The sequence below is a fragment of the Empidonax traillii genome, unplaced genomic scaffold (genome assembly GCF_003031625.1).
Source record: "Empidonax traillii isolate 1590-97213 ecotype Southwest subspecies unplaced genomic scaffold, ASM303162v1 scaffold259:size690984, whole genome shotgun sequence".
Lineage (NCBI taxonomy): Eukaryota > Metazoa > Chordata > Aves > Passeriformes > Tyrannidae > Empidonax > Empidonax traillii.
Window position 1 is genome coordinate 298,328 of NW_020955452.1, and position 25,248 is coordinate 323,575.

At 50.4% G+C, this 25,248-nt stretch overlaps 3 protein-coding genes across 4 annotated transcripts in view; 1 reads left to right on the plus strand and 2 right to left on the minus strand.

The window, feature by feature from the left end:
• Positions 1 to 2,657, minus strand: part of CAMTA1 (calmodulin binding transcription activator 1) — a 218,925-nt gene extending 216,268 nt beyond the window's left edge. The window contains exon 1 of the mRNA XM_027889328.1: positions 2,611 to 2,657. The gene's annotated coding sequence lies outside the window, so the exon portion shown is untranslated. The remainder of the gene's footprint in view (positions 1 to 2,610) is intronic.
• DNAJC11 (DnaJ heat shock protein family (Hsp40) member C11) lies at positions 1,317 to 18,189 on the plus strand. Of its 2 annotated transcripts, none has more exons than XM_027889342.1 (16): positions 1,317 to 1,334; positions 6,022 to 6,151; positions 7,018 to 7,091; positions 8,279 to 8,380; positions 10,692 to 10,820; positions 11,380 to 11,502; positions 12,364 to 12,437; positions 13,393 to 13,582; positions 13,861 to 13,946; positions 14,384 to 14,500; positions 15,362 to 15,517; positions 15,696 to 15,765; positions 15,886 to 15,943; positions 16,603 to 16,745; positions 17,183 to 17,312; positions 17,947 to 18,189. In XM_027889342.1, exons 2-16 carry the CDS (start codon positions 6,064 to 6,066, stop codon positions 17,970 to 17,972), a joined length of 1,566 nt encoding a protein of 521 aa, XP_027745143.1. In that variant the 5' UTR covers positions 1,317 to 1,334; positions 6,022 to 6,063; the 3' UTR covers positions 17,973 to 18,189. The 2 variants fall into 2 exon arrangements, with proteins under 2 accessions (XP_027745143.1, XP_027745142.1); XM_027889341.1 differs by lacking the exon at positions 1,317 to 1,334 and adding an exon at positions 2,765 to 2,887.
• Positions 18,190 to 20,517: 2,328 nt separating this feature from the next.
• PHF13 (PHD finger protein 13) lies at positions 20,518 to 24,885 on the minus strand. The gene is made up of 4 exons (XM_027889344.1): positions 24,763 to 24,885; positions 24,325 to 24,426; positions 23,390 to 23,942; positions 20,518 to 22,982 (listed from the first exon to the last, which is right to left on the minus strand). The coding sequence occupies exons 1-4, from the start codon at positions 24,799 to 24,801 to the stop codon at positions 22,756 to 22,758; spliced, it is 921 nt and encodes a 306-aa protein (XP_027745145.1). The 5' UTR covers positions 24,802 to 24,885; the 3' UTR covers positions 20,518 to 22,755.
• Between the last annotated feature and the right edge of the window lie 363 nt (positions 24,886 to 25,248).

A 25,248-nucleotide genomic window follows, 5' to 3' on the forward strand; every position in this document is an offset into this window, starting at 1 on the left:
GGACTTCTAATGCTAAGAAATGGGACCAAGGAAGACCTTTACTAGAAGTCAGCATTACTCTGGCTGAGAACAGAGGACCAGATGCTACTCTACATCCCTGGAATTATTTCTTTCTTTTTTTTTTTTAAGAACTAACTCTGCTCAGAGCGTCACCCTCGACTGGTGCCCTGGAGGCCCCAATGACAGCACATCACAAGTGTAACAGTGCTGGGCCCTGGCGCTGTTACCCCATCAAAGACATTCCCTCCAGCTGATGCTGTAGTCATTAGAGGCAGGAGCTTTGTCAGGGGGTAATTTGACAGCTTTGACAAGCTCCACTGAATTTATGGCACTTTCTAGTTTTTCCCTCCATTGAGCTGCAATGGAACTAAAGTTAATATTAGCAAAACCACTCTGTGCGGGGGCAGGTTTCCAGCGATGACTCCGTGATCTCAGTCACTGGGAGAATCTGCTACACTGGCCCCTCAGTCTCCTGGCACTGCTGGGGCCGAGCAGGGCAGCTCCATCCAGCCCACACGTGCGGAGGAGACCCCGGCGATGAAGGTCTCTGTTATCTCTGGCTCCACCGCAGCAGAGGGGAATCACCCACCACAGGTCAGGCTGCTCACAGCTTACTAGAGGAGCACGCTGCACTGGAGCAGCAGCTGTGGTGTCACAGGTCTGGCAGCACACGGCCAGCTAAACCCAGATCTGAGTCCTGGGGGCTGCTTCCCTTGCTGCAGAGACTGTGTCCCACCCAGACCCTGTGAGCAGTGACGTGGGCAAGAGGATGCTGCACCCCGGGCCAAACCTCAGCAGCTCAGTAAAGCACAAACAACTGCTTTTCTTTTTCTATTACCTTTCTTTTTCCCCCTCAAATTGCTTTTTGCCATAGATGTTACCTTTCCTTTGTTATAATGCAGAGTTTCAAAAAGCTCTCTCTATATGCTTAGAAAGCACAGTTCATATTTAGCTCCCTAAAGTCGTATTTCTCTCCTCCTGTATTTCCCTGCCAAGATGTGACACCTGTGGAACATTCCCAAAAAATTCCCCTGAATCATCTGTGATGCAAGGGAACAGCAACCAGCGCCAGCAATGAGCAGCTGGGTCTTTTAGGAAAGCATTAGATCAGTCTGGTAAGGGGAAGGATCCCCCAGTAACTCTGGTACTAACCCCCCCAAGGACCACACAGCTCCCAAATCACGTTAGAAAAAGAGCACAATTATGACAGGACCAAAATCCATGGGAAATAGTGTTGCTATGGCAACTGACATCCTCAGAACTCGAGTCTCCTTTGCATTGTTGCACAGACTCAATGACTCCTAAACCACGTGGAAACAAAATCCATCTAGCAGGTGGCTTCATTGAGGAAAAGTCGTGCTAGACATGTTCCCCTGCAGAACAGACCCATTTCCACATGGTTTCTCAGACAAGGATCCTTTGTGCACCTCTTGTTCCAAGCACTGCCTCTCACTTACCAGGAGTGCAGAGGAACTGCTATAAAACAATCAATACTTCCCTGTTAACTACCCTTAGATCAGAAAAAAAAACCTCACCCTTATTAAATATTAAAACATTCCTGTTTTCAAATAAAAGTTACGTGAAGATCCAAAATCCAAAGCAGACAAGCTGAGCTTCAGAATGGGAACACGCAGTTCCAGCTCCACGCTGGGCTGCACTGGTGTTAATGAGAGGTCTTACAGACAGCAGTACCTGAAAACCATTCAGCATCCCCTCACAAATATCAGACCCAGCCACCGGGGAATAACCACTCACGAGCAGGAAAGGCTGCATTTGTCTTCCTGACAGCCTTATCACAGCATTGATGCCAACAAGCACCCAGTCTGTCTGCCAGCACTCAGGTTAACAAACCGACCGGGCAGCCCTTCTGCTAAAAGCTCTGTGCTCTGCACATTTTGGGGACATTTCCTTCTATTTCGGTACTCAGAGCTGGGTTAACCCACCATCAGGGAGGGCAGCACAGCGTGAACTCCAGGCCCTTGTTCTCTACTCCAAAAGCCAAAGCAGCTCTATCGATCCAAGGAAAACTGCTCCAGATCTACTGGTGACAAACGAGCACACGTTCTGCCCTCGGTGTGTCCCTGCTGCGCCCGCGGGTCCGACACGGCTGAGCTCAGATCTGCCCCGGGACCCTGTGCCGCACCGGGCTGCCGAGCTTCCCCTCCGCCAGCCCCGCCGGAGCCGGGAGTCGGTCACGGAACAGCGGCTCGGTGGTCACAGCAGAGTTTGGAAACCGCCCTTTTGCTACGGCGGCAAGAGGCCTCGGAGCACCGTCCACCTTTCAGGTCCCGTCGATGACCAGGGTGGGCGACGGCCCTTTGGGCAGGTCCGAGGGCCCTGCGGCACGGGGCGGGCACCGGGAGAGGCACCGGGCAGGCACCGCACCGGGAGCGGGGCGGACGGAGGCCCCGAGCACCGCGGCTCTGCCACAGCCGCCGCTCGGCCGCGGAGCGACCTCGGCGGGAAGGACGTGTCAGGGCGCCGGGAGGGGGAACGCGGCCGGAGCGGAGCGCGGCGGAGCAGCCGGTGCCGTGTCCCAGCCCGCCCCGGCCCGGCCCGCGCTCCCCCTCAGTGTCTCCCTCAGTCTCTCTCGCTCCCTCCCTCACTCACCTCGCGCCGCCGCCTCCTCCTCCTCCTCTTCCTCCTCCTCTTCCTCCTCCCCCTCCTCCTCCTCCCGGCTCCCGCGCTGCGCACGCGCACACGCCTGGGCCGCGCGAGCCCCGGGGGGGCGGTGCCCCCGTTCGTGCGCGTGCGCTGGGGCCGCCGGGCCGCGGGGGGGCGCTGCAGCGGCAGCGCGGGGTGAGAGGTCGGGACGATGGCGGCGGCCTTGGGCGAGGAGGCGCCGGACAACCAGGACTACTACGGGCTGCTCAACGTGCGGCGCGAGGTGCGGCCGCGGGCCGGGGCCGGGGCTGGGGCTGGGGCTGGGGCTGGAGCCGGGCGGGATGATACCCCCCCCTGCCCACTGCGGCGGGAGCGGCGTCCCCGCGGCGCGCCCTCAGCCCAGGCCGGGCAGCCGTTGCCGGTGGCGGGACGGGAGAGTTCGGGCCGGGCCACGGGACTCCCGATTGTGTGCGGCGGGCGAAGGGCGGCCGAGGCCGAGAAATGTGCGTTTTGTTCCGAATTGCAGCGGTCTGGGAGCTCCGGTGCAGCTCCGCGCGCGGGTCACACCCGGGCCCCTCGGCCGCGCGCTCCCGCCGCGCTCGGGCGGGGCCGGGGGCACTTACCGAGGGGTTCCAATTTGGAAACACCGCTATTTTTTGCAAAACAGCTCTCCCACCATAAAAGAAGGATCGAGACTCCTCGATTTCACTTTTAAGAATAGATGGGTATTAATTGGTGCAGTTTTGGATCAGTTCTGAACTTTATGGGAGGCAACTAATTTTTATAGTAATAATTAGGGAAATCTCCAAGTATCTGAATATAGGAGCTATGCTGTAGTTTCTTTCAGCAAATGCAGCAGCAGTATATTATGTGTGTGTGTGTGTATCCATAAACAGACTGCTCTTTTCAAGCCCATTGTCCTGGATGTTGCCCCTGGAGCCGGACAAAGCTCATACTGCACCACCATTACTGTGTGCAGTAGAAGATCCAGACTTGGAAACGATTCAGCCTGATAGCTTCGAAACATTCCCTTTGGGACTACTGTCAGTCCCTGGACTGCAGGGACACTCTCCCGTGCCTCATCTGTGGGAATCTGCCACATTCCTGAAGGAACAGTGTGTGACGGTTGAGCTGTTTGCAGAACTCCTTTTAGAAAAGTTTCTGTGCAACTCGAGACCGCTGGCGTGGTTCGAAGTCAGTGGGGCCACGCTTGTACCTCCCTTGGGAGCTTTCATAACTCCTCCTCCCAAATAGCAGCGCGTGGAGGTTGAAACAGAGGTGGGAACCGCACCGGGGCTGCGACTGCTGAGGGAGGGTTTAATAGTTAACTTAGGCAGGCTTCCAGAGCAAGGCATTCAGGTTTGGTGCAGCAGGCAGCTGCAACTGAGTTAAAGGGGTCTGCAAGGGAATAATTCCAACAGAGCGGAGTGGATGCTTTGTTAATTGCCCCTTGCTAATTAACGCCAGCAGTACTGCCCTGTAGTGGAATGCAGTGAAGAGCATGTCTGCGTGCTGAACCGCAGGGTGATGGGGCAGCTGAGCTGGGATCCCACAGAGGGGTGGGAGCCTGCAAGTGGAGATGGTGTGTGTGCGGGTGAATAGTTCATCTTTTAGAGATGTTAGTCTGCTAAAAATGTTGTGCTGTGTTTGAGACATCAAATGAGGCTTTTTAAACCCCAAGTAGGGAGATGGGAGGCATTTTAATTTTGCCCAGAGTCTTGGTAATAAAAATGTAGCTTACATACAATTATTAGTGACTTAGGTATTTCCTGGCAATCTGAAATGTTGTCAGGGTTTCTTTAGCAGTTTCAAAGAGGCTGTTGCTCATGGAATATTGAACCAATGATCTGAGCATCGGTGATGATGAAATGCCCAATCTAACATTTTATTGAATATGGCATTTATGAAAAATGAACCTGCTCATTTCTGTGATGTAATCAATAGCACATTGAACCATTTATCATTAATTTGATTTAATTATAGGCCCATTTTGGGCCTATATGTTCCCCTGCCTTCCCAATCGAGTTTAAATTTGATATCCGAGAAAGCACAGAGTAGTAAAAAGAAAAAAGCTAATCTGTAGTTGTCCTTACTGTCTTGAAACAGCAAATTTGGCAGCTACCCTTTAGCTATACAATTTCAAACTATTAATGCAAAATAGTACAAACACTTAGAGAAAAGATTTATTCTGAGCTGTCCTCAAATCTAGGTGGATTCCTGGTGTTGATACATCGATGAGTGGCATTTCTGTGATGAAAATCATCCTTGCCACAAGTGGGGGAAAAAAGATGTTACTTTAGGAAACGAAATGACCTTTTAAGGCCTTTATTTCCCCAGTGAAAGCTTGGAAACTGTGCTGTCTTTGTTCCCTGAAGACCATTAAGAGTAAATGGAATTTGTGTCTGTAAATCCCATTGTTGATGTCCCTCTCTGGCTGCGCCCCCTCACTGGCTGTGCTGAGTCCTTGTTGTGGCAGCCCCTAGGGACAGCCAGAACTGTCAGGTTCTGATTATTTTCCTCTGCATGTTCCTCCAGGAATGCCCCCCTGTGCTCAGGAACTGGTTTGTGCCTGGGCATTTTGGGAACTGGACGATTGGTAGCTCTGTGAAGCTCTGCTGGGGAGAAGTTCTGGTTGATTTTGGCAACTGCACTTCTAAAAAGTAGGCATTAAGCAATCTCCAAGGAATGGACAGGGGCTGCAGTGCAGGGGTTGTAGCAGCATGAGGTGAGAGGAGAGGTTACCAGGATTCCCTGGAGTCCAAGAATAGCACCCCTGGGAGGTTGTCTCCTGAGAGATGATAATGGAAGGAGGTGGGGGGGTTACTCCATTGTTTCTGAAAGAGCCATCCGTGTCCTTGGAATGAGGCCACGTGCTATATGAGGTCTCAGAGTGATTGTGGTAAAGGACAGGGCAGGTTCATTCTTGATGCATTTGGTGACACACTGTTCTCACGGTTATTTGTCCCTGGCTTCGTGGGCAGGTGATGCACCTGCCTCCCCTCAGCACAACACAGACCCTGCAGCAGAGCAGAACGGGGTGTTGGGGAGCACAGCAGGGTGCTGGGGACTGTGGCAGTGCTGGGATGAGTGTAAAACTGTGGGTTTACATTTCTTACTTTTACAGCTGTGGAAGGTCTGTGCTTTTGGATAGTTAAAGTGTCTCCTTGGGGGTTAAGATTGAAATATGAGTACAATTTGTTATTGAAGTCACTTGTTCTGCTACAGATAGTGTGGATGATCCTCGTGTGATAATTGAACATTTTATTAACTTACATAATGAAGCAGTAGTCCATTCCTGATTTGGCCAAAGCAGTGTCATGTAACAGCTGATGCACTTCCCTTTGAGGGCTGATCTTGAGAGTGGCCTTGTGGAAATGGCATTGGTTGTACTTGAGTTCATTTTTGGTGTTTTCACAGGCCTCCCAGGAGGAGCTGAAGGCCGCATACCGCCGGCTGTGCATGCTGTACCACCCCGACAAGCACCGCGACCCCGAGCTCAAAACACAGGCTGAGCGGCTCTTCAACCTCGTCCACCAAGCGTATGAAGGTCAGGGGGAGGCTGAGCTTTGCAAAAACTGTTTTCGTGGGGTTTCTAGGAGAGCTGTGTCTTTGTGCTTTTTGAAGCTATTTATTATTACAAAGTAATAATTAAATTTGCTGATACTTAGCAATGCTGTTTTATGCTTCCATCCCATAAGTCAGAGGAGAAATGCCATATAAATGCTGCAGGGAATGAGATGTGGAGTCTCTGACTTACCTGCTGCATGTTGTAAATGACCTTCTCATCACTTCCCTTACTTCTGAATGCCTCTTCCATAGGAGAATGACCACGGAAAATGTTCAAACAGAAAGACAGTTTCATATTGTACTGATGAACTGCTGCATCCCAAGGTTCTGTTCCATGTCACCAGACTGCAGTCTGCATTGTTTCCCAACAAGTTCTTCCATATGCTCAGACTGAGATAGAGACAACTGATTCATAGCAGAGTTTTTCTCTCATGCCAAAGCCTTTTTAAAATAGTCTGAATTAAGCTGAAATTTACTTACATCCTGGTGTGCAAGTTGCACCTGGAGTGCAGGTAGAGTAGAAACTGGTCGGAGCCATCCATGTTATAAAGCAGGTGCACCCATCTGGGTGCCCAGTCCTGGAGCCTAAAGAGAAACTAAGGCAGAATGATTAACAAATATTCCTCCATTCGACCTCAAATATGAGCTTTTTTTTTTTCTCTCTCTCTCTTGTCTCTGACTGATTTGCTCCTTCTAACTGGACTCGAGCACAGGTGGAGTCTTTCCCGTTGTCCCTAGTTAGGCTTTAGGACACGTGGAAGCTTTTACTGGAGAGCAGGGAAGGTCTGAATTTGAGGAGAAGATTGAAAACTGAGTTCTCTCCTCTCTTTTGGTTTTAATTTGCAGTGCTTAGTGATCCACAGACCAGAGCCATCTATGACATATATGGGAGGAGAGGACTGGAGATGGAAGGCTGGGAGGTGAGAGAAATTGAGCACCTTATGGCCAGTGGCCGTGACTAAACTCACCTTTATCTACCGTTGTTGTTCTATCAGCTGCATTGACACCTGGCTGGTAATAAATGTCTGTTGGGGTGAAGGCATCCTTGGTTAGTTATTTCTGTCTCTCTCTGTCCCTGTTGAAACACCGTGATGGATTTTCAAAGAACGCTTGGGTTTTGCACTTAACAAGAGAACAATAAACCTGACATTCAGAGTTCCCGGTAGGATATTACCATGACAGGCAACATCTTTGTCTGAAATGAATGTGTCGTTATTGTGCATCTAGTCCCATCTTTTTCATCCGAAACTTGTTTTTTCATCCAAAACATCTTCTCAGCTAGCTTCTGAGTTTGAAATTACTTTTTCTTCCTGGGCTTTGTTGGGGGTTTTTTTGGTGTTTTTGGTTTGGTTTGGTTTTGGTTGGGTTTTATGGGCTTTGGAAGAGAACTTCTTTATTTGTGGCTGTCTTGCTGTTGAGTCCCTTGCTGGCCTCTGCCAGCCCTAGTTGATTGCACTATGCTACTTGCAGCAGAATCATATGGTATTGGTTCAGGTCAGCCCCGAGGTCAATTTTACAGTCAGTTGCCAGAAATGTGGAGCAGTGGCAGCATGTAACACATTTCTGAACTGCTTTTCACAGACTTGGTCTTATTTTGAAAATCCAAATCCAGTACTCTTTCTATCCATACCAAAACCCTAAAATCCTCATTCCCTGAGCCATGTCAGGTAAGCAGCTGTGAAACAGCATAGCCTAAAATCACAGAACTCTCACTGAATCAGTTTACTTCAGGCCAGAGACTTTCAGTTGTTTTCATTTTTGTGTCCAGACCCGGTAGAGCAGTTAATGGATTGCTGAGGATAACAGCGCTGTGTCTAGTACTTGTGGTAGGAAAGCTCTTTGCCCTAGTTTTGTCAAGGGAATGGAAATAACAAGACCATATTCCCTTCTCTCAAAGCATGGCGTTTTCTCTCATGCCTGCCGTTTGATTTGGTCCGGGTGCTTCCTTCCAAACTCTTGACTATTGAAATCGGTGCAGATTGGCTTTCAGCAGCTGGGGCAGTGTGTTAGCGCATCCCAGGTTCATGGCCCTCCGTCCCTCCAGCAGTGCAATGCCCTGAACAGCCTCAGTGTGGTGATCCTTTGGTTCTCATTTCTTTTTGAGCAGGTTGTGGAACGAAAGAGAACTGCAGCTGAAATCAGGGAAGAATTTGAGCGTTTGCAGAGAGAAAGGGAAGAGAGGAGACTGCAGCAGCGAACTAATCCAAAGGTAAGCAAAGACTTAATCCTGGTCCCAAGGGTGGATCCCCAAATTATCACCACTGTGCTGAGCCTAGGTGAGGACCTGTGTGAAAGAGCCCTGCTGGAGGTGCGGGTGAGTGGGACCAGAGAGATGTTCTCAGAGAGGGGCACGGTTATCTCTCACTGATGCTGCTCCATGCTTCAGGAATGTGACATTTTCCCTGGGTGCCTCGCCGTGGCTGTGAGCTGCTCTGTGAGTCTCGGCCTGTGTCCTGGGATAAAATTAGCCATCTGGGTGTTTACAGCAACTGCCGGTTGGCAGCCGATGGAAATGTCTCTCCAGGCAGTGTTCCCGTGGAACTGGGGAGTGCAGCTGTGATCGTTTCATACACGAGCGCAAGTTATTGTAAAATTTGCAACATTTTGTCAGTTCTAGAAAACAGTTCCACAAAAATAAAGCATTTTAACCAGAAATGTTGAGCAATAACCGGATGTAGGCAATTTGGAGGGTTGGAATTGAGTCTCCTATTTGCTTTTAGAGTTTTGTTTTTGCTTTCAAAGACATGCAGAAGGGTTGAAAAGTTCATTACTTGATTTGAGAAGAACCACTCTGTGTTAGGAGAAATTAAATTTTCCTGCTGTGGAAGGTCAACATCTAAGGAATGCAGGTCCCTCAAGGCATAGCCTGGCACAGCTTCCAGGTGTCATCTTCCTTAAGGTAAATTCCTAAGAAAAAAGGAGGGAGTATATTCTCCTCTGGCACACCTGTGAATTCCATGAGCCTGTTTCCTGTTCCCAGGGTGGCAAATAAAGGTGATTGTAAAAGCTGATCCTGGCTCTGATGGTTCCGTAGTGCTGCTCCCACTCCCTGCCCTGCCAGCTGCTGCGCTGTGCAGCACTGGCTTCTGAGCAGGCCTTACAGCTCTCTCCTGCTCCTCTTCCTTTGGGGAGGGCTCCTCACTTCCCATGCTCAGAGCAGGTGGCTGTTGGGAGCTTGGAGCAGCCGCAGTCCCCTCCATTATCCGGTGGCATAGGGGTGCTATCATTCTCTGGGAATATTTTTAACGTTACCATCTGCTGCTTTTCCTGTGCTTGCGCCTGAACCAGTTTCCTTGCCAGGATCCACAGACCTCTGGGGTGACTTCACCTGCTTGGTGGGAGGTGGAGGGTCTGCCCAGGGTCCACTGTTCACCTCAGGGAAAGATGCAGGAGTGGGAGGTCTGCTGGGGAGCCAGAACAGGGAGAGCCTCCTTTCCTCTGAATGGGTCTGTGGATTTTCATGGTTAGCTTCAGGTGGTTTACTTTTTTCCTTGGGAGGGATATTTGTTGTACAATTCGCAGGTGTGAAAAAGGAAATCCTAAGATTTTGAATATGTTTTAGAGAAATTAGGTGCCATGAATCCCAGGAATGCTGTGGATACATACAGCATCACAGCACCAGTAAGCCCAGTACAGCAAGGTGGTCTCCAATGGGTGTTTGCTAGCACAAGCTGTGCCCTTCCAGGGCGGTTAGTGGTTTTCCCTTGCTTCCCTCTCCTTTTGACCTCCTTTCAAGGAACAGCACAGCGCAAGACAGGGCTGAAACTGGAGAAGCTGTAGGGTCTGAAGTCCCTTGAAGGTGACTTTGCAGATGATTCCTGAAAGTGCAGAAGGGGCAGGAGCTGGTCGCTGGTGCTGCCTCACAGAACAGTGAGTGCAATTACTCTGAAAATCTCCAGCTTCCAAGTGTGGTTAGAACCCTGTTGCAGGGTTCTCCTGAAAATAGTGGTACTTTTCAATGTTAAAATATTTGTCCAATTTTTGGTGCATCAGAAATCAAAAAGTAAACACTGAGAAGAGGTTTTTTGACTAATGAGGTCAATTGCAAGTGAATGATGCAGGTTAGAACTAAGTTGGTTTAGATAACTCATAAGAAGCAGCGCAATAGAGGCTTTCTGGCTAAGTTCCATTGAGGAAAATCAATTTCTGAAATATATTATCTTAACTTTCAGGTACTGACATAGCAGATTTATTTGTGGGCGAAGAAGAAACCCGCTGTGTAAAGGTGTTCTACCTGCTTCTGTAATATGTCATAATAGAAAAATTGCAAGTTGAGTTCATGCTGAAAAGCTTCCCTTTCTCCAGTCTGATGATTTATATTGCTGTTTTGGAATATTGTAATCACTGACATTTGTTTGTCTTATGTATTAGGAAATTCATTTTAGAGTGGAAAAGGTAATTGCAGAAAAAGGGAAAACTACACAAAAATGTGATCATATACAGGAATGCTTTAGCCACTTGTCCTGTGTATGTTGGATGTTTGCTAATGCTAAGTGCTTGTTTCACTTGTCATCCCTCAGGGAACAATTAGTGTGGGAATAGACGCCACCGACCTCTTTGATCGTTATGACGAGGAATACGAAGATGTGCCTGGGAGCAGCTTTCCCCAGATTGAGATAAACAAAATGCACATATCCCAGTCCATCGAGGTAAGGAGAGTGAACACGGATGTGTGAGCAGGGCCTGAGCGAATGAGGCACAGAACATGCTGCTCGGGGGTTCTCACCAGGATGTGGGGGGAACACAGTGGCCAGCCCAGGTGGGAAAAGGCAGCTCAGGGCCAGCAGGATGGTGGGTTTGCCCTGCAGCTTTCCAGAGACTGGTTTGTGGGCTGAAGTGGTCCTGCCCTCCTGCCAGTGGGGATGCTCAGTATCCAGTTCTGACTGAATATGGTATGTTCAGTGGATGAAAACGAGTGGCATCCATTTTTGAGGATGTGGGTAAGGAAAAGAACAGGAATTGTTTCCTCAGAGAGTTGTAGAAATTTAGTCTACGACTAAATTTGCAGCTCAGGGTCAGGACTTCAAGAGGTACATGACAGGTGTCACAAGTGTCTGGTACCATAAGAATTATGTCACTTTTTGCCATACTTGATATTCGACTACAAAACCACATACACTCCAAAGATGTGATTACATCCTTGCAGAACATGCACTAATTGTGTGAAGTGGGATCAGAGTTATTGGTAACAATATATTGATTTTTCAGGCACCCCTGACTGCCACGGACACAGCAATACTGTCTGGTAACCTTTCCACCCAGAATGGGAATGGAGGGGGATCAATTAATCTTGCTCTGAGACGAGTGACATCTGCCAAGGGATGGGGAGAGGTAAGAGTTATGCAGTTTTGTATTCCATCTGTTACCCAGTGTTTATTTTTTTTTGGGGGGGGGGGGAACTTTGTCTGTGTTTCGCCTCTTATTTGCTACATTCTGTAGAATGTAGAAAAAGGAATTCTTAAAGGAATTTGAGAGAAAGGGAAGGCCAAACCTTGGTTTTTCTTATTTTTTTCCCTCTCCATTTGACCATGCAATTTGGACTTCACTTGTACAGACAGAATTATTACCTGATGTCTCTAGTCTTTCTAATTTCTCTGTCTGAAGGCTCTGAGGTGCCTTCCAATGCTGTGATCAGGCACCTTAGGCAGCGTGATAGTGAAGAAGTTGTGGGGGAAATAGTTTGAGTGCCCAGCAGATATGGACTGAGCAGCTGAAAGGTCCTGTGTTGCCATGTGCAAGCTGGGCTTTGTTTGACATGCTCGTGGTATCACTGGTATAGCTGGCAGGTGGCTGCTGCCTGTGCCTTCCTTCTTGCACAATAGCTCCTGCTAGCCTGTTTCCTCAGCTTGAGGGAGGGGGAGATTTCCTCTTGTTTGAGAATTCATAGACTGGAGGCTTTTGATTTGCATAAAGATTTTGTGAGGGAGGTGTTTTCTCCATGTTCCCCGGAGTGACCAGAGCAGGTGCCAGTAGCAGTATGTAGCTGTATGAAACTGGCTTTGTTTTACCCATAAACCCTGACTCAGAGAGATACCTTTTCTTCTGAATGCCAAGCTGCAGGAAAGGGAGAGTGCTGAAAGAGGTGGTAAACATTGCTCAGATGTGTAAAATGTCTGTGATGGAAATGACACTTGTGACATACTTTGTCCCGGTTGTTTTCTTCTAACACTCTGGCATTGTGCATTTGAACAGTTGGAGTTTGGAGCAGGAGACCTTCATGGACCTCTCTTTGGGCTGAAGATATTCCGTAATCTTACACCAAGATGGTAAATATTAGAAAAATGGTCTAATGGTTAATATTTTACACTAAGGAAGTAAATAACTTGAATTGTCTTCCACCCTAATTCTGGATTTGTTTTCTGTCCTACAAAATAAGGTATTTCCTCTTCAGATTTGAGGTCATACTTGTATTGTCAAAATACTTGTACAATATCTGGGTGTTGGTGCCCTCCATTGTCATACTTCCAGTTTAAGGAGGGTCTGTGTTCCATATCCTTAGATTTGTACTTGATGTTCTCATGGTTCATGATACTTAAGGTATGATCTCCAGTCAGAGCAACAGAAGTTTGCTCTGGGAGCAGAACAAAAGATGGGGAGCTCTTCTGAGGCTTCCATGTGTGAGAGGGAGTTTCTGACAGCAAAACAGGAGATGATGTGTTGTATTTTTGGGAAATAATACCAATTAGCCACTACTGTGGTGTCTGTTCACAAATTAATAGAAGTCTTAGGTTGCAAATGAGAATACAAGGTAAGGGCTGTGATTGAAGTCTCATGCCAGAGCACTGTAGGAGCCAGTGTAGGCTCCTTCACTTATAGTTTCTAATTTAGTAAATACAACATTCCTTAGAGCTTGTACAGGATTCTTGTTCCCTGTAGAGAGCTTTAGTGCTGCTTTCTGGGGCTGATGCTTGAGGGTTACTAAATAGCAGGGCTGGTCTGTGCCAGCAGCTGAGTGTGCTGCGCTGCAGAGACTGCGCGGTTACGTTCAGGACAGGAGGGAAGGTCGGGAGCAGCAGCTACCTGGGCACAGGCAGTAAACCAGGGCACTCTCCTGGGCACTGCTGTGGTCAGGGCAGTTTTGATTTTTCCCTGAAAGCTTGGGTGTCACACTCCTTGTGGGATAGTCTCTGGGCATTCAGCAAAGTTCCTGGGCAAGAAGAAATTTGAGGCCACCTGGGAGCCTGTGTTTTAGCGCTGATGAGTCTTTCCTCACTTCCATAGTTTCATCACCACAAACTGTGCCCTGCAGTTCTCGTCCCGCGGGGTCCGCCCCGGCCTCACCACAGTCTTGGCCCGCAACCTTGACAAGAACACAATGGGCTACTTGCAGTGGCGGTGGGGCATCCAGTCAGCCATGAACACCAGTATTGTCCGGGACACCAAAACCAGCCACTTCACCGTGGCGCTGCAGGTGAGAGCCCTGCTGCTGCCGTGGGGACAGCAGTCCTGCCCCGTGGGAGAGAGGGATCTCACCTTCCTGTCTTGGCAGTAGTTTGGCTTGGGACTAGGGGTTAAGGGAGCAGTTGGTACCGTCCCGTGGTGCACCCAGTGTAGGTAACAGGCTGCAGAGGTTGTGTCAAGCACTGCTCTGTGTTCTGTGCTACTTCAAGGATGAGAAAGGAAACTGGGGGGAGAGTTCAGCAGTGGCCAAGAGTATGTTTTCATACATTCGTGCCTCTTGTGTTTCAGCTGGGAATCCCCCATTCTTTCATGATGGTCAGTTACCAGCATAAGTTTCAGGATGAGGATCAAACGCGAGTGAAAGGCTCTCTCAAGTAAGTGCTCAAGAGGAAATTCACATTACTCACAACCTGAGGAATCTGTCCTCTTCTGCTGCTGTAGGCCTCCAGGTTCCACACAAACCAAATGCTTCTGTGGCCTTTGCGAATCTGCTTTTCTATTCTTTAAATCTGGTAAAGACTGAAGTGAATGTCTTGGAGGCTTGATTATGTGGAACGTAAAATACTTGTGTGTGATATGTCTATATCATCTCCAGTAAGAAAGCCAGAAGTTCTTTGTTTGTTTTTTTTTTCTTGCTACTGAGCAAACTGTAAGGGCTAATCTCACCTTGGAGATACACAGTGAATCTTCCAGAGGCCAACATCTGCTGCACGCAGATGTATTTCCATGCTTTACTTGTTGGGAAATTACAGGATTCAGTAAAGAGAAAAAGTCTTCCCTGTCTTACCAGTTTTTGGTTCTGTCGTTCTAGGGCGGGTTTCTTTGGGACCATAGTGGAATATGGAGCAGAGAGGAAGATTTCCAGACACAGCATTTTAGGAGCCACTGTCAGTGTTGGTGTTCCCCAAGGAGTGTCCTTGAAAATCAAGTAGGTTCAAGATTACAGCTCTAGATTGCAGAGGCTGACCATAACTTCTGTGATTCTGTTTTGTATATTCAAGTAAGAAGGTCCCAGTCCCAGGGCAGTACAGGTATAGTGATACATCACTGGGAGAGGGTGCAGCTACCTCACCTCTGACACAAGCAGTGCCCATGGTAAGCAGTGCCTTCTGCTGGTGTTACTCACAACCTGAGCCACCTCTGTGTGTGCATCAGAATATTCTGAAATACAGCTTAAAGTGAGGTTTGGAGCATTCTGGTAAGTGGATGGAAGATTTCTGAAAATACTGTTAGTAGGGCTGGATTCTATTTGTGTAACACTTCACACAAGTGTGTGCTTGAATTAGGGAGTTACCATTCCCTAATGCAGGTGTTTGTACCACTAACAAGGTGCAGTTCACGAAGAGGCAGTTCACAGCAGGCAGGATGCCAAACTGCTGAAGGGCCTGAAGAACTCAGGAAGCTCATATTTTCTAAAATAAATACTGTTACAAGCATCAGAAAAATACTAATATACACCTGCCCTGAAGGCCCATGCTAGTGTTGTGAACACAGGCCTTCTCTAGAAGCATTTTCTTTTTTGCCTTTTTTGGGGGAAATTAATGACCAAATTTCCTATTCTCCTAAGATTATAAAAAAACACTGTACAATGGTCAGGTACTATCACGAGAGATGTTTGCTTCATTGAAATGTGGCTCTGGCTGGTGTCAGCTGCCTTTCTTACCGTTGGCTTTTTCAGTTTCTTGGACTTTTAACATTTTGAGCTCATTGTTCATCTACCCTTCCTGCTGCTAAGTGTGCTTCATCGAGCACATTCAACTCTTACCTGTCCCTCTGCTCTTTGTTGCAGGCTGAATAGGGCTAGCCAGACCTACTTCTTCCCTGTCCACCTAACAGATCAGCTGCTTCCCAGCGCCGTGTTCTATGCCACCGTGGGACCTCTCGTCATCTACTTCGCCATGCACAGGCTGGTCATCAAACCCTACCTCAGGGCGCAGAAGGAGAGGTGAGACTGCCAGGCTGTGCTGCACATTCAGAGCGAGGGAGTCTCACTAGGGCTCTTTTGTGTGAGGTTGTGGGTCACTTGTAATTGGGGACAGGGGGGAGAGGCAGACATGTGCCAGTCTGTGGCTGAATCCCATCTACTGTGTATTCCTGATGTGATGTTGCCTGCCTTCTGCCAGAGAGCTGGAGAAGCAGAGGGAGAACACAGCCAGTGACATCCTGCAGAAGAAGCAGGAGGCTGAAGCTGCGGTGAGTCTTTCTTGTAACTTGGTCCCCCTTAGTGAAAGGAAACTCTTTTCTGGGCTCTTCTCTTTTGGCCACAGTGTCTGACCGTGCATCATTTCTGCTCTGCCACTTGTGTTGTGACAGGTCCGGTTAATGCAGGAGTCTGTCCGAAGGATAATTGAAGCAGAGGAGGCCAGAATGGGTAAAGATTATGATATCATTTGCTCTTTTGTATAAATTTGGAGAGAAAAAGAAACAATACAAAGGTGTTGTTTCTTCATTCCCACTCCTGATGAAGCGCAGCGTAGTTGCTGCTGTGCCCAGAGTAGGGGAGTCCCATTGTGATTCAGCTCCGTGTGCCTGAGCTTAGGAGGGATCACAGAATATTATTTTGGGATGTGCTGTGAGGTGGATCAACAGACTGAAGACATCAGTGTGGATTCACCTCTCCACCAAAGAGAGGTGTGTATATAAATATGTGCAAAAGTTGTAGTCTCAAGGTTAGCTTTCACTGATTTCTCCCTCACATGGGATCAATCCCGTTATTCCTCGATCATAGTGGCAATCTGATCTCTGATGATTACTACCAATTTTCCACAGAGTGTTCCAGAGTGAACTGACATCCACTCAGATTGTCACATCAATGTGGCACTGAAGTCTTGTCACTCTATCCTGGTGCTGAAGGTTGCTAACAAACAGCCAAGCAGACATGTTGTTCTGGGTTGAGAAGAGTGGGTCCAGGACAGGAGAATTAAATCTCGGTGAAAGCAAGAGAAAATGCTTGGATGGTCTTTTTGTCAATGTCTGTCCAGCCATGGCAGGAAGCCTTTCACCACAGCTGTGATTTCCTGGGACATGCAGGTCTGATTATAGTGAACGCCTGGTACGGGAAGTTTGTTAACGACAACAGCAGGAAGAATGAGAAGGTGAAGGTAATAGATGTGACTGTGCCCCTGCAGTGCTTGGTGAAGGACTCTAAACTCATCCTTACAGAGGCCTCCAAGGTACGTTCTGTCGAAGCTGTTCTGTCAAAGCCCAGACTCCATGACTCAAATGTGTGACCCAGAATTTCAGTTGAACCATGTGGTGTCCTGTCAGGGGATCCCTCCAGTGACTCTGGATCAGTTCACAGAAGACATTTACGTACCAAGTGTTAGGAATGCCCGGGAACTTCTGTTCCTCTGGGCGTTTCCAGTGCCAAAGAAACAGCATCTCGGTGTCTGCAGATCCTGGGGCTGTACACCAGAAACTTCCCAACCCCCTGGTTTACTGTTATGTATGCAAAACTTGCGGAGGTGATTCCTCAGCATCTCACCTTGCTGGCAGCAAAACTCCTTTTTTTTTAATGACACTTTTTCTGGCACTAATAAATGTTTTTGGCCAGCTGAAGAACTGTGAAAATCAATTCCCTGATGCTCAGTTTGTCCTTTTCTGGTTCAAGGCTGGGCTGCCAGGCTTCTACGACCCCTGCGTGGGAGAGGAGAAGAGTTTGAAAGTGCTTTATCAGTTCCGAGGAGTTCTGCACCAAGTGATGTCAGCTGACAACGAGGCCCTTAGGATACCAAAGCAATGTAAGTAGCACGGGCTGCCCAGCTTCTTCCTTTGGGAACCGAAACGATTGCTTCAACTCTGTGGTGAAGCACACGGAACTGGGGTTCTGGGGCTCAGAACAGGTTACTGGAATGGACTGACCATGACATGCCTCTGCAGCAAGGCCCAAAAGAGCTCTGCAGAAGCTCTGTAGCTGCTTGTACCAGCTAGTCTTTAACTGGGGTTGGAAGCAGAGGCCTCCCACAGGTGCCAGTGTCCCTTCAGACACTTCACAGCACTGGGTGACCCTTTGGGGACTGAATTGAATGTATGGAGGCATGTTGGAGGCCTGAGCCAGATTTCTTCTTTATCCCCGTTTGTCTTACTTGCCAAAACATCTTCCCTGCTGCAATAACTCTGTGAAACAAGTATCTGCTTGTGGCAAGCTCTGCTGTCACCTCTGTGGGTCTGGCAGGTTGGATCAAGAGCACAGACCTCTGTTAGCTCTAGATCAGCTCCCTGGCCAGTGTGAGCAGCACATCCAGCTAACAGAGCTTCCAGAAGCCTTGGGAGGTGTATATGAGTCATGTTTAATTAGCAGCCAGAAATGCTCCTGCCTGTCCCTGGTACGGTGGTGGGCTCTAGCATGTGTCCATTCCTTGTTCTCCCTGACAGCTCACAGGATTGATGCCGATGGCTAATCCAGGAGCGCGTGTCTGCCACGGTACCTGGGTCAATGGAAACTGCACAACCTCCCCGGACGCTGCAAGTTGGAACAGAGACACTTTTATTTTTACTGTCCATATAGCAGGTGGTGTCCTGCTGATTCTTTTAGGGACAAAAGGAGAGACCCTGCTGCTCCAGGCAGCTTCAAGGCAATATTGTGGCTTGGTACTCAATAAAGCAGCGTGACTCTGAGTGCACAGTGCTTTCTGCCCAGAGGGCTGAGCAGGTGCCCTCCTGCCAGCTGGCCACGGCCCCTTCGTGCGCTCACACATACCTCCTGGCACTGAGCAGGGATGAAAACCTGTTGTTCTCACTTCTCCACATACTTCCTGGGGCAGGTAACACACCTTTTCCTGCTCCTGAGGGGAATTTCAGTTCTCGGGCCACCTCCTGGAAGTCCTCTGTGCAAAGCCTTTTTGTTGGAAAGAGGTCAGAGATTGTTTCCATCTCAAACCTGTGTTTGAAATGCACTTGTTAAGCACATACTTTTGTTTAAGTATGAAGTTCTTTGCCTTTTGTAGTAACATTGACCTCTTCAGCAACAGTCTGTCCAGTTGGTTATTTCTAACACTGCTATTCCAGAAAAGGACATGGGGTATCATAGTCTTACTAATTCTCCTGCCACCCACATCCATGTACCATCAAGGTTTTCAGAAAAATAGGAGAGCTAGTAAGAAGGACAGCAATTCATTTTATTTGATTCTGATGCTGTAACTATCTCTTCCCATCTAATTTATTTCTAGGAAAAACAAATGTAGTTCATATAAGTAAACTAGACCAAAGTGAGGAGAGAGGCCAAATGGATAGAACTGAAAACATAACATTCAGCTGCCCTTTCCAAAAAGCAGTGGTTATGGCATAAATCCATTGGATTTATCTTGCCTAGAAGCCCTGCCAGGGATTTCCAGCAGAAGGACAGTCCCAGGCTGGTGACGTGGTAGCTGAAAAGGCACCTTGTAGAATCTGCTACACACTGGGCACATCAGCACCACCAAGGCTTTCACAGAGAGACAAGGAATCCATGTTCCTTGGTCACACTTCTGCTCCAGGTGAGTGTAGACCAGCCTTCACTGCTCACTGGTGAGAGCAGAGGGGAAAACACCCATGTCTTGGCAGTGCAGAGATGCTCTTGACAACTCCTGCCATAACTCCTTTCCTGACAGGGGCCTGGCCCTTGTTCTGGGCAGCTTTGGTTCTCTGTGGTCAGATCTGCAACAGGAGAACTAGATTTCCAAAAGTAGACTTGTTTGAGCCCGTCTGAAAGAGATGTTCCCTTCTCTAAAAAGCAAGTTCCTACTGTGAAGGGGTGTTCATTTGTTTTTTATTAAAACCAAAACTCTTCATTTGTGACCAGCTCCTGGTGCAGGGCTTTATTTCACTTACAACCAGTGTCCTGTGGATCTGAAATTAAATGTAAAATGTGCAATAAATTATATTCAGCTGAAAAGCAGCTCCCATTCCCTTTGCATCTGTAGAAGACTCCTGAAAATAAACACCTGGAAAGCAAGGGTTGCAGGTTTTGTAAACATAACAGCACCCTCCATCCCATCCAGCTCATTGACTGCTGCTGGTCACTGCTGGGTGGGACTTGAGGGACTGGGCAGAAATCTCTACCAGAAGTTCCCTTCTCATGTCTTTCCGCTGTGTGTGGTGTATGGTCAGGAGTGAGAGCCAGGCTGCAGGGACTGGGACATGGCGGAATACTCCCAGGAGAGCATCCCTGGGAGCCAGTTGCTGGGTCAGTCTTGCCAGCCCACCTACTACTTTCTTCCCTGTTTTCTGTCATTGGCAAGTTTCGCCAAGACTGTAAGAACAGCCCCACTCTGGAACCACATTCCTGCTGTGAGCAGCTGCCATTTTACAGCCACAACTCCCTGGGACTTGTTTTTATCACTCTGTATAATTAAAAATTATCCACAGAATTAAAATAGAAGCTATAAGCAATGAGAGTTTAGCTTCCAGTATGACCTAGTGCCACTTCCAAAAGGTTGAGCCACCTTTTCAGTTTGGCAAGATGTTAAGGCTGCTGCTTTGGTGGCAGCTGGCTGAGCAGCAGTGCCTGCAGAGTCACGGCACGTACAGGAGCTGCAGGGTGGCACCAGGGCTTAGGCAGCCCTTGGGTGGGTTGGGGTCCTCTGGCAGTAAGGGAGGGAAGGAGGGAGCTCTACTTCAGCACAGCTCCAGGGGGGTTCGCAAGGGGTTGGTTTGGGTCTGGCCAAGCAGCCAGTCCTCACAAGGCGGATGCAGTGCAGCCCCCAGGGCTTTTTCCAGGGCTGCAGGGACCTGTTCTCTCAGCAGAGGCTGGCAAGGAGCAGCTGCTCTGGAGAAAAGTGGGGGTACCTGCCTTTATGTCCTATCCCTGCCTGACTGCTCTTCCTTTGGGAAGAGCACTTGAAGCATCACATCTTGTTGCTGCCTGGCACAACAGCGCACACACCAGTAAATCATAACAGCAGACTCACGAGTTTGGAGTAAAACAAACTCATTGTTCACTTATTTGACATATAAGAAAAAAACATGGTTCATTAAAAGTTTTAATGAAAAAATAAAGTTCTGAATTAAACTATAATTATACATGGCTGAAAGTGATGAACTAAAAGAATGGAGATGTTACTTTTTTATTTCTTTCTGTTGATATTGTAATGTGCTGGACTTGTCAAGACACCATCCACTAGGATAAATCTGAAAAGGGAACAGAACAAGAGTCAGTCACATTGATTAATGTCGAACCTCTGTAAAAAAGAGCCAGTTCACTTGGCAGTGCTCCATTTCTCCCTTAAAAGCTTCACAAACGCGCTCCATGGAGGTCCAGTTGAACTGCAACGTGCTGTGAACACAGAGATGCTGATTTCAGAGCAGGTCCAACCCTTGTGCAGTAGCAGCTGGGACCTTCCTAAGCCTTTCCGGTTGCAGAGTAAAATGGCAGCATTGGAGTGCTTTGGTTATTTTTCTGGCTGCAAAGAACAGTCAGGCAGCAGTCAGGGGCGAGTCTTTGGCAAACTCCTCGGTGGTTCCTTGTAGCTTCTGAAGGTGGCACAGCATGGTCACGGTCTTGAGATTTCACAGAAGCTGGAGCTGGTTTTCTGAACCCAAAGTCAGCTGTAGCAGCTTTGTGGGATAGGATTTTTATCAAGAAGCAGGACAGAACAGTTGCAATTCATGCAGCCCCATTGCCCTGCGACAGGCTGGCAGACCTCTCGTGCCCCCATGTCCCACACTATGGAGCCCCAGGACCCCATGGCACTGGGCTGCCTGAGGCTTTGGCAGCTCCAGAAGGCATGTCTGAAGGAGGGCACCTGACCCTGTGTCCTGGCAAGACCCTCAGTCATCACCAGGGCACGTCTCCCAGCGAGCTAGTCCTCAGACAAAGCAGTGCTCCAATGCTGTGACTGCAGAACGCGGGACACATTCCTGCTGGCACAGCTAGTCTGGCTGTGGCACCAGCCAGTGTCTCCCTGAGCCTCCTGGTCTCCCTGGACAGAGTGTACACTATTTCCCAGGCATAATTTCAGAGAAATACCTTGAAACATCAACCTAATCTGTGTGACCCGTGTAGATACATTTGGTCATCAGGAACACCACCAGCACCTCCCTGGCCTTGTGTATGAGCTGTGACCATGGCTCTGGAGGGATTTCCCTTGGGCTGAGGCTGGCTGGGGCCTTGGGCTCTCCTGTCCACCCCGCACTGGATGGATCCTCATTGCACTTCACCCTGTAGCTGCATCGCCTGCATTCGCTTTGAGCTGTCATTGCTACCAGTAGGTTAAAGGTTCTGGCTTTTTGGTTATAGTCCAGTCTCAAAAAACAGCGAAAACACAAATCAACTCAGCTGTTGTACTTGGATGGACATGATCAAATCCCAACCAGACCTGACAGGTTCTATATTTACTTAAGCCCCTTTTAAAGTCCATTTTAGAATTCTGGGCTGAGAAGAGGGAGAGTCATCATCCTAAAACAGCCCTGTAGAGGTTAACAAAGGGACAGGAAACAGAGCAGTTTCCCTCCATACACACATATGAGCCGATCATGCAAATTATGAAAAATCACTATGAAGAGAGACCTTGTAAGGAAGAATCGGATGCCACTGATCCCCCACGCTGCCTGTCCAGGAAAAGGGCTGCCCTTTCCTGCCAGGGCGCTGTCCCTTGGCATAGGAGGGAGCCCCAAGTCCCATTTGCACTTGGACAATGCCAAATTGCAGAACTCCCATATTCCCAAGCCTGTGGAAGCGGCAGTAGATCTCACAGAGGCTGATGCTGACTCCTACAGAGCCTTTTGTATCTAAGATTGATCTATATGGAAAAATGGGCAGGTATAATATTTCACTGAATTTAAAACACAGGGCCATTTACTTTTCAGACTCTTCACATAGACTTACTCATCCTCCCCTCCCTCTTTGGAGGAGGAGTTTCCTAGCACAGAGAAGATCTGCAGTTTCTCGATGGGATGAGAAAACCTACATGGCAAAGGTATTGTACATTCCCCAGACATCACCCAGTCATCATAACCGGACAAAACTCCACCGAGCTCAGAGAGCTTTGTCTGTCCTCAAGACAGTCGGTATCTCGCCGCAGTTCTGACCAGTTGGCCTCTCCCAGCCCCAGCTGCCCGTGGCTTGGTGATTCCTCGTCCCTGTGCCACGGGCCAGCCGGGCAGCTCTCCCGCCCGAGCAGCAGCAGTTTGGGGAGGCCCTCCCGGCCTCCCAGCCAGCACCCACGGCTCGCCCGCCCGCGCAGCACAGCAGCACGCGCCTCCCCCCTAGTCCAGAAAGCGCCTGCGCGAGCCCGTCCGGGAGCGGTTTGAACGGCGAATGTCAAACTTGGAGTCCCGGCACTTCTGGCAGATGTAGATCTCTGGGACATTTGACTTGCGGATTTTGGCGCAGGAGAGGTGGATCCAGGTGTGGCACTCGTTACACTCGATCATCGGCCGCCCAGCAAAAGGCTTCATGCAGAAGCAAGTGACCAGATCCCACGAGTCATCATCTGCAAAGACAAAGAGCAAAGCCACATTTTTTAGTGGTCGAGCCTTCTCATCCACACTGGGAATTTTCTCACCTTTTGTGCTAAATTAACCACCTGGGCTTCAAAGACAGGCACTTTGTTGCTTTTTCCAGGTCTCCCTTGCGTGGGGAGAGACTCTGAGCAGTACATGGGAGGCCAAAATGTAGGAGAGGAGAACAAGCTGGTTCTGTAAAGTCACAGCTTTTTACTCACTTTACTGCAAAAGGAGCCAATCCCCCCCTTTCCACCACAAACCTAACTGCTCCTAAATTCCACCCAGGCAGCACTCCTCAGCATTATACTCATGCTACAAGCAAAGTACCAAAGAGATCAGCAACAGCACCACCACTTCCACCTGGCTGATCCTCTTGGACAGCCAGGCCACCTACCCGAATCCACCATGATGTCCTCATCATCACCAGTGCCATCCTCATCCCGAAAGACCACCTGCTTGCCCTGCCGAATGACCGTTCGTTTGCCCACACTCTGGATCTCCACCGTCTGCTCGGCTGTCACAGCGGGGTAGGAGACAGTGGACGGGGTGTCAGAGTCCCACACCGAGCAGTGCTCGGTCACAGACTGAGGGTCACCCTCTGATGAGGGGCTCATCGGTGTCTCTGCATAAGAGTCCTCTGCTTCCAGCTCCAGCAGCTTCTCCTCATAGTCCTCCTCTGCAGACACCTCTGTTTCCCTCCTTTTCAGCTTTTTCTTCTTCCTGATCTTATCAATTTGTTTTCGCTCCGGCAGGAAGTTGCTGGCCTTTGCCCGCTGGAACAGGGAACCATACGGTTTTGCTCGTTTAAGCTGACTGAAGTTCTTTCTGTTCTTGGTGGGCAGGGAAACAGAGGAGGGGGTGTCATTGAAGCGAGGATCCCAGCTATCGCTGTCAATCGTGCCTCCAGTGCTGTTGGGAGGGCTGGGGCTGTTCCTCAGTGGCGTTTCCTGGAACACGTCGAGGAAGCAGGTACAGCATTGACTCAGAACAGACTGGCGTGCGACTCAAGGCGCTGCACCCTGTCCCCAAGGCGCTGTCCCCTATCCCCCGAAGCGCTGTCCCCGAGGCGCTGTCGCTCCTGCTCTCCCCACGCGCCGCCCCGGGAATCTCCGGCCGGAGCGCCCGGGGAGCCGCGGGAGCGATGCCGGATCCGACGTTTTTCACCCCGCCCACGCCAGCCACCCTCCGCCCCGTCCCCAGAGCCTCCAGCCGCCGCCGTTCCCCTTTTGTTCCGGCCCGGCGCGGGGCCGTGACCGCTGGAGCAGCTGGTCTGACAGACCATCCCGGAGGCCCCCCCGGTGCCCCTCAGAGCCCCCCGGTGCCACTCACCTCCTGCGGATACGGGATGTAGCCGGCGTAGGCCAGGACAAAGGTGCAGAACTTGTTGAAGTCCTCCACGGTACGGTGCCGCCGGGAGCCGGGGGAGAAGTCCTGCGGGGAGCGGGGCTGAGCGGCGGCCGCGGGGCCGGGACCGCCGGGGGAAGGAGGGCGCTGCCGCTCCCGCCCGCGCCGGCGGAACCGGGCAGCGCCCACCCCCCATCGCCCCCGGTGTCGGTACCGGGCTCCCAGCCAGCTCCCCCCACGGCGGGGCGGCGCCGCCGCCATTCCTCGCCCCGCCGGCACAAGATGGCCACGACCCCGGCCCCGCGGTGGGGAGCGGGCAGCGGCTGCGGGGCCGGGCCGGGCCGGGCGGCGGGAGAGGCTCCCGCTCCCCCTCCCCCCTTTTCTCGTCCCCTCCCCTCTCGTGCCCCCGGGGCCCCGGCTCACCTCCGGGGCAAACGGCGAGGCGCAGGAGTCGGAGTCCATGTCCCGGCGCGGGGGCGCGGGCGGGGCCGGTGCGGCGGCGGCGGCCGGGAGTGCCGACACCGCGAGCCGCTCGGTGCCGGCGGGAGGCGGGGAAGGGGCGGCCGCCCGCGCGGGGCCGCCGGGAGCCGTAGTCGGGCGTGCGCAGTGCCGGGCGCGGGGCGCGCCGGGAGCGCTGAGGGGCGGGGGCGGCGCCGGGAGCGGCGAACGGAGCGGGGAGCGGGGCGAGGAGCGGAGCGGTGAGCGGGGCTTGAGGGCGCCGGGGCGGTTCTTACTGGGCGGCTGCGGGCCCGGACGGGAGGTGGCGGCTCTGTGCTCACCGCGGGGCCCGACTGGTGTCGGCGGTGAGACGGGCGGCCTCGGGATGGGCCGGGCAGGGCCCTTTCGCCCGCCATAACGGCGGCGCCCGGAGCCGCACTCAGAGCGGGGCTCCGGCAGTGCCGCCCGCTC